This window comes from Neophocaena asiaeorientalis, unplaced genomic scaffold (genome assembly GCF_003031525.2).
Source record: "Neophocaena asiaeorientalis asiaeorientalis breed wild unplaced genomic scaffold, Neophocaena_asiaeorientalis_V1.1 scaffold479, whole genome shotgun sequence".
NCBI classification, from domain to species: Eukaryota; Metazoa; Chordata; class Mammalia; order Artiodactyla; family Phocoenidae; genus Neophocaena; species Neophocaena asiaeorientalis.
The window spans coordinates 2,675,961-2,689,780 of NW_020173774.1; the positions used below are offsets into that span (position 1 = coordinate 2,675,961).

General features: G+C 58.5%; 3 protein-coding genes across 3 annotated transcripts in view; 1 reads left to right on the forward strand and 2 right to left on the reverse strand.

The window, feature by feature from the left end:
• Positions 1 to 409: 409 nt before the first annotated feature.
• Positions 410 to 2,986, reverse strand: APOA4 (apolipoprotein A4). Its single transcript, XM_024751766.1, has 3 exons — positions 2,826 to 2,986; positions 2,334 to 2,460; positions 410 to 1,533 (listed from the first exon to the last, which is right to left on the reverse strand). The coding sequence occupies exons 1-3, from the start codon at positions 2,872 to 2,874 to the stop codon at positions 567 to 569; spliced, it is 1,143 nt and encodes a 380-aa protein (XP_024607534.1). The 5' UTR covers positions 2,875 to 2,986; the 3' UTR covers positions 410 to 566.
• A 4,437-nt stretch (positions 2,987 to 7,423) lies between these two features.
• Positions 7,424 to 9,541, forward strand: APOC3 (apolipoprotein C3). Its single transcript, XM_024751827.1, has 4 exons — positions 7,424 to 7,438; positions 8,076 to 8,143; positions 8,308 to 8,431; positions 9,381 to 9,541. The coding sequence occupies exons 2-4, from the start codon at positions 8,089 to 8,091 to the stop codon at positions 9,499 to 9,501; spliced, it is 300 nt and encodes a 99-aa protein (XP_024607595.1). The 5' UTR covers positions 7,424 to 7,438; positions 8,076 to 8,088; the 3' UTR covers positions 9,502 to 9,541.
• Positions 9,542 to 12,449: 2,908 nt separating this feature from the next.
• The window catches only part of APOA1 (apolipoprotein A1), a 2,471-nt gene continuing 1,100 nt past the window's right edge, over positions 12,450 to 13,820 (reverse strand). Inside the window, exon 4 of the mRNA XM_024751760.1 lies at positions 12,450 to 13,188. Within this exon, the coding sequence (XP_024607528.1) occupies positions 12,588 to 13,188 (601 nt within the window). The 3' untranslated portion in view covers positions 12,450 to 12,587. The remainder of the gene's footprint in view (positions 13,189 to 13,820) is intronic.

The following is a 13,820-nucleotide window of genomic DNA, read 5'->3' on the forward strand; positions in this document are numbered from 1 at the left end:
AGCAGGCAAACTCACTGAGACGGAAAGTAGTGGTTGCCGAGGACCGGGGAAAAGTTACTGTCTAATGGTTATGGAGTTTCAGGTGGGAAGATGAAAAAGTTCTGGAGATGGATAGTAGTGACGGTTGCACAACGAGGTTAATGTACTTAATTGAAGACATCTGTTGGCTAAGTGAACAGAAACGGGCTGCATATTTCATCTTTGGATAACACGTGACGTCTTTATCCACCTCCCCCTTCGAGCTACCCCCACACCTCTCTCAGCACACCCTGCCCTCCCCCCTACCCCCGTCGCACCTCCCAGCCCTCCGTGTCCCTCTAAGCATCCCCTGGCAGCCCCTGCTAAGCTTTGCCAAGCTCTCACCTCAGGCCCTGCAACACCAAGGATCCCCATGGTAACCAGACTGGGCTAGTTTCTCAGCAGCTTTATTGAGTAGCGAGAGGTAGTGTCACTTTCCACTGGACAGGTATCCACGGGTTGGTACCAGGACTGCTTTGGGACAGACAGACAGACAGGGGGCAGGGCAGGGCAGGTGTCAGTGGTGGGGCAGGAGCAGCAGGTGTAGCTCAGCCCTCCAAAGGGGCAGGCGTCGGCTCCTGGGCGGTGAGGGCGTGGGCCTGGATCTCTTCCTCCTTGAGGGTGTTGAAGAAGGTGTTGACTTTGTCCCGCAGGTCCTTCTCCAGGAAGCTCAGGTGGTGTTCCACGTCCCCCGCCAGGGGGCCCAGCTTCTGCCTGAGCCCCTCCACCTGCTGCACCATAGCTTTGTTGAAGGTCTCGCCGTAGGGCTCCACGGTGTGGCGGAATTTCTCCACCTGCTGATCCAGGAGGCTGCTCAGCTCGGCCAGCGACTTCTGCAGCTCCTGGACGTTGCCCTGCAGATTGCCACGCACGCTGTCGGTCACGGGCACCAGCTTCTCCCGCAGCTCCTCCGCGCGGGCCGAGACCTTGGCCTTCAGCTCCTCGGCGTGCTTCTTCATCTGGAAGGCCAGGCCCTCGAGCTGGTGGCTGAGCTTCCCCTGGACGTCCTGCGCGTAGGGGGCCAGGCTGCGGCGCAGCTCCTCCACGTTCTGGTCGATCTTGGCCTTGAGCTCGTCGGTGTAGGGCGTGAGGCGCGCCTTGAGCTCCTCCACGTTCTGGTCGATCTTGGCCTTGAGCTCGTCGGCGTAGGGCGCCAGCGAGGCCTGCAGGTTGTCCATGTTCTGCCTCAGCACCGCCTCCATGCGCTGGGCGTAGGGCGTCAGCTGGCGCTGCAGCTGCTGGGTCTGGGCGTTGACCTGCGCGCGCAGCTCCTCCACGTAGGGCTCCAGGCGCTGTTGCAGCTGGCGCATGTTGGCCCCGATCTTCTGGCTCACCTCGCTGGTGTGGGGCAGCAGCCGGGCCCGCAGCTCCTCCAGCTCTTTCCGGATCTCCTCCTTCAACTTCTCTGAGTCTTCGGTCAGGCGTCCGTGCAGCTCCGTGGCAAAGGGCACCAGCTTCTTCTGCAGGTCATCCGTGTAGGTGTTCACCTCCCCAAGTTTGTCTTGGAAGAGGGTGCTGGGGCGAAAGGACACAAGGGGGCCACCGTTACGCTTGGCCCTCCATGCCGGGACCTTGACTCCTTACCTAGCACTCACCTTACACACACCTGCCTAGGCCAGGTGAGTGTGCAGGTTACTGAGTCCACCCATCTTCTCCCTGTGGCCTTCCCTATGGTGGATCATGATTTGAGCAAATGGATGTAATAGACGAAGGTATTAACATTGGACTCATATCTCTGAATCTCCCCCTGAGCTTGAGTCACAATATCTACCTATCATGTGACCTGGAGCAGTTTGCTTTCCTCTGCTTACCTGTAAAGTAAAATGTGTGGACTCTGAGGTCCTTCCCAGCCCAGGTGTGCTGTGACAGAGATCACATTCCCCAGTAGAATGTTATGTTCTGGACCTCTTCCAGCATCTTCTAGCTACACCAGGTGCTGCTTCCCTGCCATGTGCCCACCCTCAGAAGCTTGCCAAATATCCCCACCTCCCTTCCCATGATTTCACAGAGGCTTGTCCTTCTGGAATGTATTAGAAGCCAGCTCACACGACATTTCTTTCCCTTCCTTTCTTCTGCAGCCGCAATACTAAGATGTGGCCATTCGTCATGCTCTAGAAAGTTAAAGCAGGGATTATTCAGCCCAACTTTTCTGTTTGTATATGTGGCTCCCAGGTCTGGAGACCTTGGGTCACCGGTGAGTTGGTGGCAGGGCAGTGGGTACCCTAAGCTCTGGTCTCCTGCCTCCGATTTCAGCCCTTGCCCACTCATCGCATGGCCTTTAAGAAGCTCCGCCTTGCAAGCTCTGCCCCTCTTACTTGAGCTGCTGGGTGAGCTCAGACTGCTGGAGATGTTCCACAGCCTTCTTGGCATTGTTGCTCAGCTGGCTGAAGTAGTCCCAAATCACAGTGGCCACCTGGTCGGCACTGACCTCCGCCTGGGCACCTGGGTGGAAAACAGAGCAATTCATGAGGACCTGTCTCCTTCCCTGCCCCTCTGCACCAGCCTTGAGCTGCAGGCCAGGTGATGGGGGGGAGCCCAGCCACTGATTTCCTTCTCTACGCTTGGCTAGTTGGAAGCCACGGGGGTATGTAAAACAGGTATAGCACCAATGCCAGGGGGCCCACCGCTGTGAATGGACTAGGTCCTGTGAGCCGGGTGGCAACCGGGCAGCCGCCTGCATCCAGCTGAGGGCTGACAGGCGCTCAGAACTGTCCTCTTACCTTGGCCTCAGACTCTCCACCCTTCCCTGCCTGATGCAACAGATGGGTCCTGCCTGAAAGTCCCATCCAAAGGCAGCTCCTACTCACCGGTGACAGCCACCAGGGCCAGGCTCAGGACCACAGCCTTCAGGAACATCCTGGGCTCCTTGCTGGGCTGGAAAAGTCTCTTACTGCGCTGGATCCTTCCTGGGTTCAGAGGGGCCAAAGGAGAGCTTCTCAGGTAGTTCACCTATGCTGCTGTTCGAACTGATTGAAGCTCAGAGCCAGCCAGACATTTAAATCCTCACCGGGCTGCACTCCCCGCCTTCCTCCCCATTGTGACTCCACGCTGGAAGGTGACACATTCCCAGGAGGCCTCTTGGACTTTCGTGACCCTAAGGCAACGTGGAAGCTGACGGCAGACTGGAGCCCGGGCAGCAGTCAGAAGCTCTGTGCACGTGCCCCACCCAGCATTGAAGGGAGGATGGGTGGGGGGCCGTGAGCCGGGGAAGAAACGAGGCCTAGGGAACACCTGAGCCTGGGACTGATGCCCCAGAGGCCCTGTGGCAGCTCTGAGTCTGTGCCAGGCTTGGTGGGGGTGATGGGGAGGCAAAGTTCACAGCTCCTCTGTCTGCTCCAGTGAGGAGTGGCCTCCCACTCCTACATCCCCAGACCCGGACTCCATCTCAGAGCACCAGACTCTGGGCTGGGACATCCAGGGCCACAGGTGCGGGCAGCGAGCTGAGATCCAGTGCTCTGGTCAAGGTGCACCCAGGAGCAGGGGACCCCTGCAAGCCTTTGGGAATGTGGGTGGAGTTGGGGGGTGTCCCGTGTTGAAGGTGTTAACTGTAAGTGTGCTTCATGTCCCATCACTGCCAAGTGTGTCACCTTGGTCTAGTGATTCAACTTGGCCTAGCCCTGAGCCTCGGTTTCTCCTTTGAAAGATGGGGTTGTTGGGTATAGTAAATGAGATATCACTGGGGAAGTGAGTGGTGTAGTGCCTGACAGAGTGAGCACTAAAACTTAGTTGTTAATAATAATATTACTGTTGTCCTAATTTGGATCAAAGCAGGGAATACAGTAGAGTGCTCACGGCTCCACTGAGAGTGGCAGAGTTAGACCCAACCCTCCGGCGGTCATCAGGCAGGCGTGATGCAGGGTGAGGGGCAGGCTGGCCTGAGGCCTGATTTCTGCCCACCTCTCCAGCCACACTCCCTGGGTGGGAGCAGTCAGCTTGTGATGAATCACAGGACCTGAGGCTCTCAGGGGGCCTCTCACCAGGGGATGATGGGGATGGTGGTGGTGTCCAGGAGATCTTCTACTTGGGCTTCCAACGTTCTCTCCAAATGAGATCACACACAGGAAGATATCCACCAAGAAGGCGACACAGCCTGGTCAGCTTGGGCCCCTCTGCTGGACCACACACCTCACTGTGAGAGACTCTGAGATGAGCTCCATCATATCGCACTGTTGGCTGTCCTCTGTGAGTGCAGCGCCTGGGACGTAGATGGGCTTCCAGTAGTCTCCCATTGGAATAGACCACAGTTGTGCTAACCCTGACTTCCATGTCTCCGTTTTTTCATATACCAGAAGTGGCTTGCTGTATCGTGGGATGGAAGACAGCTAGAAGGCTTTCTGATGCTTGCACCCCTTCTGCAGAGTCCCCACTACCCAGCAGTGTCCCACACCACCCGTGGTCACTTCCAGCATCAGGGAGCTCCTCCTTTCTGGAGCAGCCCGTGCCGTCTCGCAGTAGTTATTAAGGGTTCCGGTGCTGGAGTCGGACGCCCTGGGTTTGCGTGTGGGCTCCCCACATACTGACTGTGTGATCTCGGGTGAGTGTCTTAACCTCTCTGAGCCCCGTCTGCCTCAGCAGGGCGTAGAATAGTACCCGCCTCCTGGGGAGTCAGGGAGCTAATCTGAGTAATGCTGGGAATGGTGCCTGGAGCAGAGTGGTCATCAAGCGCGAGCCACGTTTTACCCCTGAACGCTTTACCTCCCTGCAGCACTCCCGAATCAGGCACAGTCCAGCCTGGGCTGGGTGCAAAGGTCAGTGTCCCATCCCTTCCCCGCTCCAGGCCAGAGATGAGGAGGGCAATGAGTCACCAAGGACACTCAGTTGAGTTTGGCCTCCTGGACTGACAGTCTGAGCAGTGGGCTTCTGGCTGGCACGGCTGAATCAGCACTGCCCAGTCCAGCCTTGTGGCAGGGGCGTGGGTCACAGAGGCTCATGTGCTAAGCCTCACTCGGACACAAGTGGAAGCAGAGTCAATCTAACCCCAGAGGACCATTTTTGGCCTCAGCTGGTCAGGCCTCCTCCCACCCACCCCCCTCCTCTCCTCCCACAACCAGTTATGGTCTGGGGGCCAAGCCTGGAGCGGTCTCCTCATTCCAGGGCAGCCATGGTTGCGGGGGAGGGAGAGAAGAAGGCGGGGAGAGGTGGCTTAGTCTGGGCCACCGATAAGACCCTTACTGAGATAGCCCTACTGAGACCCAGCTGGAGCTGCTGGGAGGGATACAGGCACAAAAAGGCACCAAGCCCTTTGAAAGAGTTAAGGTCCCAGGCCCCATGGCATGTCGCAACCCAGCTGCATGGGCCCGCACACCCAGGTTCTCTGCCCAGCACGGCACCTCACTGCTGGGTCTCTCTGCCAGCGGCTTCTGACCTCCCTGGGATCAGTGGCCCATTGCTGAGCAGGACAGAGAGCACAGCCTCCTCCAGACCCTCCACATGCATGGAAAGAGAGCTGGAGGAAACAGGGCCAAGGGCTCCAGCCAGCGCATTCTAGCCTGCCCCAGCCCAGCCTGGAACCTGGACTCCCACTGTGGCCCTCACCCCCGGGGCCGAGGAACAGGCCAGAACAGAAGAGGGAAGTGGACACAGTTGCCCTCTACCTTCCCCAATGTCCACATCCTTCCGTGACCTCCTAATCACCTTCCTTTCCTCCCCACCCCATCACCAAAATCTGTACTCAGGATCTGAAACGGATTGACTCTGATGAGTGAGTGACACAAATCTCCAAGGGTCTCATCTCTCCAAGCGCTTTGGTACCAGCGTGGCTATTTGAACGCCTGGATTCTTGTTCCCAGCTCTGCCACTGATGGGCTATGGGTACTTGGGTAGGCCTCTGGCCCTGCCTTAGGTTTCTCACCTGTAAAATGGGGTTAATAATGTCTACTTCACAGGAATCTATTTGTATTTTAGCAGATAACAAGGTCTAAGTCAAAGGGATGAATCTGTATGGAGAAACTTCAAGTCTCAGCCACAGATAAAGAATTCTGAGGGTAGGGCCAGGTCACTTTCTCAGGCCTGTGATTTCACACTGTGGGTTTAGTTCCTTCCTCCTGAGAAGAGGACTGCCTGTTAAAAGCTCCACTTCTACATTGGAGGCCCCTCCCACCTTCAGACTATGCTGTCTAGGGAAGGACAAGGTGTTTGGGAGAAAGGGAGAGAGATTTATGAAGCCCCCTCCATGAACCAGCTGCTTTGTACATATCTCATTTACATTTCGCCGCGATTCTGGCATATCGGTATTCTAGCCGCATTTTACAGAGAACGTCGAGGCACTGAGGTGTTAGATCTCTGGCCCTGGGTCATATGAGTAAGTGCCAAAGTCATCATTTAAACCTAGAATTTCTTGGCTGTGACGTCTTCACATCCAGAAGACAAAGGCCCCTGATCCTGCCATCCAGGCTACAGCTCCCAGTGTGGGCCCAAGGAGCACCTCACCCCGAGAAGGGCCCAGGCCTCTCCTGGACAGCTGACTGCCCCTGTAGAGCTCGTCTGGCCCCTCTCGTCACTAGACCGGCCTCACCACTACCTTGGTTCCCTTCAGTTGCCTAGCCAGCCAGGGGAGCTGAGGAAGCTGAAGCCTGAGGTGAGAGTACTCAGCGCTGGGACTCAATCCCAGCTGCCGCGGTTTGGGGAGGGCCCCAACCACGAGCCTGGATCCTGTTCCAGGGAATGTTATCAGTGGGTCCAGAGAGCAAGGTGAGGAGGAGGGGGTGGTAGGATAAAGGCCTGGGACTCAGAGCGGCCTTTGACCTTCTCCCACCACCCCCTGCTCTGGGATCAGCTCAAGGAGGCTTCTGGGTAAGCAGCACAAGGACTGAAGCCCAGAGGTGGAGATGCTGGGGAGGTGGCTGTGTGCCCTTAACTGTGTCCCACCTCCCCGCACAAGCCTCTACCCATAGGTCTTCTGTGACTTCACTCTAGGCACCCCATCCCGACCCGCTGAGTTGCTCCCAAGTCTGAAACAGCCCATCCCCCTCTCACATCACCCACCCCCCTTGCAGGCTGTTGTCTGGGCTTGGGGCGGGGGGGTGGAGGGGTGGGAAGGACCTGGAACCCAAGTGTGAAGGGCTGAGGTTTGTCCTCTAATCCCTTCTCCCATTTCGCCAGCCTCTCCCTGGGGAGCCAGGCTGCTCAGGAGGAATGGGATCTCCCCAGGCCCAAGCCACCCCCGGGTCCTGAGCCCATGTGGGCTACAGGGGTAGCAGAGAGCAGCATGGGCACCCGTAGCTTTCTAGAGGTTTCCCACCTCCCAGCAGGCCTGACTGCCTCTGGCTACCCTCTCTCAGGCCCTGGTCTAGATTGATCAGCAGGTGACCTTTGCCCAGCTCCCTGGGCCCTCAGTGCCCGCTGCCCTGGGGACAATATAAAACAGGTCAGAACCCTCTTGCCTGCTTGCTCAGTTCATCCCAAGAAGCAGCTGCTCCAGGTAATGCCCCCTGGGGGGAGGAGGAGGAGGAAAAGGAGAGCAGGATGGAGAGGGCCAGGCGGGGGTCCCTGCCCAGCGCAGCCAGCAAAGCCTGGAGAAGAGCCTGCTAGAACCGAGGAAGCCTTAGGGCTCAATGAGCGTCCCCTCCCCAAGGCATTCTGGGGAAACCGAGGTCCGTGGGGGAAGGTCACCGGCCCAAAGCTACGTAGAGCGTAGTGGCAGAGCTGGGGCTGGCACTGGCTCCATTTCCCATGCATTCTGCATGCTTAGGACTGGAAGAAGCCATAGACACCCTAGTCCTACCCCAGGCAGAAAAACTGGGGTCTGGAGGGTACAGAAAGCCACCCAGAGTCACACAGCATTTTAGTAGCGGAAACCTGGCCAGGACCCAGGTGTCTTGATTCCCAGTCTGGTGGGGTTTCTGTTCCATACCACTCCTCCCTCTCTCTGGCCTGGGTCCCCCAAGTACCCTATCTGAAAGCCCATAGCCTCCCCCATACTAGGACGGGAACAGGCTCTTCCTCCTCCTGGCCTGACCCAGCTCAGGTCCTATTTTAGGGGCCACTGCGTCTCCCCAGGGAGGGCCCAGCGGCAGTGGGGGGACGTGGGGCACCCCTCACAGGACACTTCCCTGCAGGAACAAAGGTGCCATGCAGCCCCGGGTCCTCCTCGTTGCTGCCCTCCTGGCGCTCCTGGCCTCTGCCCGTAAGCAGCTGGTGGGACTGGGCTGGGGGCGGGGAACGGGCCGCTATCTGCCTGGAGGACCCTTGGCAGGTGGCTTGGGGATGCCGGGCCCCGATGAGTGCCTGGGCAGGAGCCACGGTTCCCCAGAGGCTGATCGACCCCACTCAGCCCCACTCTCCTCACAGAAGCTTCCGAGGCAGACGATGCCTCCCTTCTGGGCAAAATGCAGGACTACATGAAGCAGGCCACCAAGACTGCCAAGGACGCACTGACCAGCGTGCAGGAGTCCCAGGTGGCCCAGCAGGCCAGGTACTCCCTCCCTTCCCTGCCCCCGGCCCCCCACCTGCCCCTGACTTGGTGAGAACCCAAGAGGCGAGCTGTGGCTTTCCCATGGCCACCAAGGACCTGCGCCTCTCTGAGCCTTTCTGTCTGTAAAACAGGCTCCCTCGCAGGGAGAGGACACCAAATCCCGCCTCTTATCCCTTTGTCATCCCTCCTTTCTTCCGACCCAATTTCAGCCCGGTGTGTGTGTGTGTGTGTGTGTGCGCGCGTGCGTGTGTTTCTGCTTTGTTCCAAGCCCTGGGGCCCATGTGAGCAGAAGTCGGTCCTTCCTCTCCCACCCTGCCCCTGCCCACTAGTCCTCTACTCTCCCCAGCCCCCTTCCCCGCCTCCACTTCACCCGCATTGGCCGGCATTTCCATAGCAGAGGCGTTCACAAACATTTTTAGTCCTCAGAACCTGCTGTGGAGTGGGTATTATTTTCCCCATTCTGCAGATGAGAAAACCAAGGCTCACTTTACCAAGTGACCTGCCCCATTTCATGCAGCTAATCAACCCTCTGACGATTTTCTAAATGAGAGACTGCTTCCCTCGGCCCCGCCCCACTCAGAGCCACGGGGATGTACAATTCTGGGGCGCCTCATTTGCCTAGACTAGAACGGCAGTCCTGACCTTACACATCTCCCCACTCAATCACCCCTCTCCGGCTTGCTTCAGACCCATGAGCACGAAGGTCTGCCCCCACCTGGAGAAACTCGGATTTGGCTTGTGCTGGGGGTCCCATCATCACCTTCGCCGTCTTTTCCTGGGGTGGCAGCTGTAGGGGGTCCCTGCCTGAGGTCTTGGAGCATTGCTGGGTGGAGTTGAGAAGGTGCTGGGAGGGACAGTGGGGATATGGTGGGAGCCCCATGGTTGCCACTGCCTAGAGACCGGCTCTCATCCCCACCCTGTTTGTTCCCCTCACTGATTTGACCCTCAGAGGCTGGATGACCGACAGCTTCAGTTCCCTCAAAGACTACTGGAGCACGTTCAAGGGCAAGTTCTCTGAATTCTGGGATTCTGCCCCGAACCCCACACCGCCTTCACCTGAGGCCATCTGAGACCTCGGGACCCCAAGTCCACCTGCCCATCCATCCTGCCAGCTCCTTGGGTCCTGGAGCCTCCCAGGGCTGCCCCCAAAGGTCGCTTGAAAGGGACGACATTCTCAGTGCCCTCCCACCCCACCCCAGACCTGGCCCACCCCCTGGGTGTGCTGTCCTTCCAATAAAGCTGAACAAGAAGCTGCCATGAGTGGGATGTCCCACGCGTGCCATGTATGTTTGGGTGCGGGAATGGGCCGGGGCTCTTCCGTGGGTGGGCTCAGGACTGACTCCAACTCAGGCAAGCCTGGGGCTGGTGTCCCACCCACCTCTTAGCAGCTGCGTGGGGTAAGGTAGGAATGACCCTACCTACACTGCCTGCCTCCACAGGTTTGTGTGGAGGAGCAAAGGAGATGCTAGGCTTGGCAAGACTTTGATAAACTGTCAAGTGCTGTGTAACATGTCTTGAGTGTGTGCTCTGTGCCAGGCCCTGCGCCTGACATTTTATGTCGTCATCAGAATTGAGATTGTGTGTGATCATCAAAACTCCGGAGCGGATTTGCCCCGACCGGGCCACCTGGCCTCTCAACCCCGGCCGGGCCACCTGGCCTCTCAACCCCGGCCGGGCCACCTGGCCTCTCAACCACGGCCGGGCCACCTGGCCCTCTCAACCACGGCCGGGCCACCTGGCCTCTCTATCCCGGCCGGGCCACCTGGCCTCTCAACCACGGCCGGGCCACCTGGCCCCTCAACCCCGGCCGGGCCACCTGGCCCCTCAACCACGGCCGGGCCACCTGGCCCTCTCAACCACGGCCGGGCCACCTGGCCCCTCAACCACGGCCGGGCCACCTGGCCTCTCAACCCCGGCCGGGCCACCTGGCCCCTCAACCACGGCCGGGCCACCTGGCCCTCTCAACCACGGCCGGGCCACCTGGCCCCTCAACCACGGCCGGGCCACCTGGCCCCTCAACCACGGCCGGGCCACCTGGCCCCTCAACCCCGGCCGGGCCACCTGGCCCCTCAACCACAGCCGGGCCACCTGGCCCTCTCAACCACGGCCGGGCCACCTGGCCCTCTCAACCACATTTGAGGGAAGGAAGCTGAGGGGGTAGCAGTTAAAGTAAGATACATCTGGGCTCTAGTCTTGGTTCTGTCACTTCATACCAGCCTCAGTCTCTTATCTGTAAAGTGGGTACAATGATACCCCATCCACTGTAGGTTTGTTGAGAATGAATGAAGGAAAAGAGACAGTGCACAGCACCTGGGACATCAGAGGCACCTGGTAAATGGCTGCCATTGTCACTACAGGCTGAGCTGATTGTCCCCTTGGGACCAGGATTGGAGTGGGGGGGGCCAGTGTCCTGGGAACTAAGGAGGAACCCAAGGTCACCCAACACAGGCTGCGCCCCTTGTGTCCCCAGTCCCCAACAGATGTTCACGTCAGAGAGTTCCAGAACAACAGACTACTTGAGCAGCCCCCCCGCCCCCACTCTTCCAATGACAAGACTCAGGCTCAGAAAGGTGAAGGCACGTGCCCAATGTCACTGAGTCAGCAAACGGCAGAGCTGGACCTCAAGCCCAGGACAGCTGTCCACATTCTGCTCAGCTGACACAGAAAAAGGCTTTGTTACTCCCATGCCAGGTGTCAAAGGCTCCTTGACAGATCTTGGTGGTGTCAGGACATCCAGCACCACTTGGAGACGTCTGCTCTCTCTTTGGAAGTCCACCTGGGCTTCTCTTTGGGCCCAACTTGGCCAGGGGTCCCAGCACCCACACCTGGAAATTGTTCTCACCCAAATCTGGGCTTGACGCCTATTGTAGCTCAGGATGGTTAAGAACTAAAAAAAAGCCCACTCCTTTATCCGAGAGCTGTTAAGATACACTGGAGGTAGAGGAGGGGTAGATTTCCCAGCACCAGGGCAAAAGGCCCTGAGCGGAGAGGGAAGGGAAGGCTCCACGAATGCACTGCCCAGATCTTTGCAGGTCTGTGAAGCCACAAGCATGCACATGGGGGTGTGCATACCTGAGTGTGAAGAGGGGCCGGCTGTAAACACTCAAGTCCATATGAACTTGAATGCCTGGCCACAAATTTATTTATTGGTTTTTTAATAATCATGGATGCTCAGGAGCACGTAGGTCTGAAAGGGGCAATCTAGACCACCCTGCTCTTCAACCCCGGAAGTGACTTCACATCTCCAAGCTCCAGCTTCTGCATCCATACCATCGATTTCATGGCAGTCTCCCCAGGATCTGGGGAAGGATGCAGTAAGATGATGGATATGAAAACACTTTGGGGATTAAAATGTGCTAGTTACCTGCAAGAGGTGCTGACTATTTTTCTGACTCAGGCCAGAAAAAGAGGGGCTGGCAGGGCTGGAGCCCCAAGGATGGGGCTGGCACAGCTGAGCCCGAGGAAACAGCAGCTATTTCCAGGCAGGGTGGGAGTGTGAGGAATGGCACGAGGCCCTTGTGAAAAAGGAAAAGGGATGTGTTTGTTAAAGTATTTTTTGCATTAATAAAGGATGAAGGAGCGAGTGTCAAGCCCTTCATTTGAACCTGCCCAAATCCTTCAAGTTCCAGTGGCTCGTTGCGGTCCGTCGGCCTCACCTGCCCTAGAGTAGGAGGGCTGGGGGAGGCTCCTGTCCTCTGCCCATGGGAAACGCTGGGGACAGGGAACCCACTCCTCCCAGCAAAGCCACTACTTCTTGCCTGAGGCCCTTTCAGGGCACCTGCGTTGGATTATCTGTCACTATGCCTGGTCCTCTATTATTTCCTTTCTGTCCCCACTCTTGAGCCCCCCGGCCAAGCAGGTCTTCGAGCATTAAGGCCCTGAGAGGCCTCAGTTCAGAGCTGATGACTCCACTGGGAAATCAACAGGTGTCCCTGCCCTCTGGCCACGCCCACCTGGAGTCCCCTCCAGCGTCACTCCCCCCACCCGCCCCAACCTCATTCTCCCCAAAGAGAATTTCTTGGCTTTTGGAGAACTCTTTATTGTTTAAAAATCATCATCGAAGCTTCAAAAAACATACAACCCATCACACCCTTCCCGCTCCGAAAATGTTTATTCTAAGAAACTGAAACTGATGGCGAGGGGAGCCTAAGGCATCTCATTGGGCATTCAGCTTCTTGGAGGCCTCGTCGACGGCGGCCAGGATGCTGACCTTGAGGCTCTCCAGCACGGGCATTAGGCCCTGGCGGAGGTCCTCCAGCGCGGGCTTGGCCTTCTCGCCCAGCGCTCTCAGCTGCTCGCTGGCCTTGGCGTGGTACTCGGCCAGGCTGCCGCCGCCCTCCTTGAGCATCTCGAAGCGGGCGGCCATGCGCTGGCGCAGGTCGTCGCTGTAGGGCGCCAGCTGCTGCCGCAGGGTCTCCACGTGGGCGCGCGCGCGATCGCGCATCTCCTCGGCCAGCGGGGTCAGCTTGTCCTGCAGCTCCTGCACCTTCTGGCGCGCGCCCTCGCGCAACTCCTCGCCCAGCGGCGCCACCTTCTGGCGGTAGATCTGCAGCTCCTCCTGCCACTTCTTCTGGAATTCGTCCAGGTAGGGCTGCACCTTCTGCTTTATCTCTTCCAGGTCCTTGTTCATCTCCTGCCTCAGCGACTCTGTCTCCTTTTCCAGGTTGTCCCAGAACTCCTGGGTCACCGGGCCCAGCTGTTCGCGCACTTTGGCAAACGCGCTGGTCAGGCTGTCCCAGTTGTCCAGGAGTTTCAGGCTGAGGGGGTAGAGAGAGGAGGGCTTAGGGCAGGCCTCGCAGACACCCCGGTGCCCCCCGGAGCTGCAGCCCAGCGCCCCCGCTTACCTGGGGTGACACCTGGACACACCTGTCCCTGAAGGTGCGGTAGCTGGGGGCAGACCCTCAGCCTGGCTTCTCCCATCCATGATCTCCCCCCCCTCACGCCCCCCACTCCCACTGCATCCCACTGACCAGATGGACAGAGGAGCTAGAAAGAGACAGAGCTGGTTTTGGTACCCAGTCCTGTCTGTCCCCGAAGCCGGGCCTTTTAAGGACCTAGTCTCCACCCTTCCAGCCCATTCTCCTCTCTGAAGACAGCCATCCTGTTGCTGGCCGGAGCCGAGGAGGGAGTTAAGAAGGGAGTTAGGAAGAGGAAGGGGCTTGTTGCACCTGCAGGCAGAGCGCGGTGCCATGAATACTGACCCGGCAGCACAGGTCTGCCCCCTGCTAGGGGGCTGTGACCCTGCGTGGGGATCCCACTTCTGTCTTCCATCCAGGTCTTCTATGGGGCCCATCAAATAGCAGGTGGGGATTCGGCCAGTCTGGCTGCTTCTTCCCACAGGCCTCCCCACCCCCAGCACCGGCACCCCCTACCCCTGCCCCAGGCCCCC

Excerpts from the sequence above, each read along its gene's own strand:
- APOA4 (XM_024751766.1), bottom strand. The coding sequence starts at position 2,874 with ATGTTCCTGAAGGCTGTGGTCCTGAGCCTGGCCCTGGTGGCTGTCACC. Across the intron at positions 2,461-2,825 it reads GGCCCTGGTGGCTGTCACCG|GTGCCCAGGCGGAGGTCAGT; the intron begins GTGAGTAGGAGC and ends TTTTCCACCCAG. Across the intron at positions 1,534-2,333 it reads GAGCTCACCCAGCAGCTCAA|CACCCTCTTCCAAGACAAAC; the intron begins GTAAGAGGGGCA and ends CTTTCGCCCCAG.
- APOC3 (XM_024751827.1), top strand. The coding sequence starts at position 8,089 with ATGCAGCCCCGGGTCCTCCTCGTTGCTGCCCTCCTGGCGCTCCTGGCC. Across the intron at positions 8,144-8,307 it reads GGCGCTCCTGGCCTCTGCCC|AAGCTTCCGAGGCAGACGAT; the intron begins GTAAGCAGCTGG and ends CTCTCCTCACAG. Across the intron at positions 8,432-9,380 it reads CAGGTGGCCCAGCAGGCCAG|AGGCTGGATGACCGACAGCT; the intron begins GTACTCCCTCCC and ends TTTGACCCTCAG.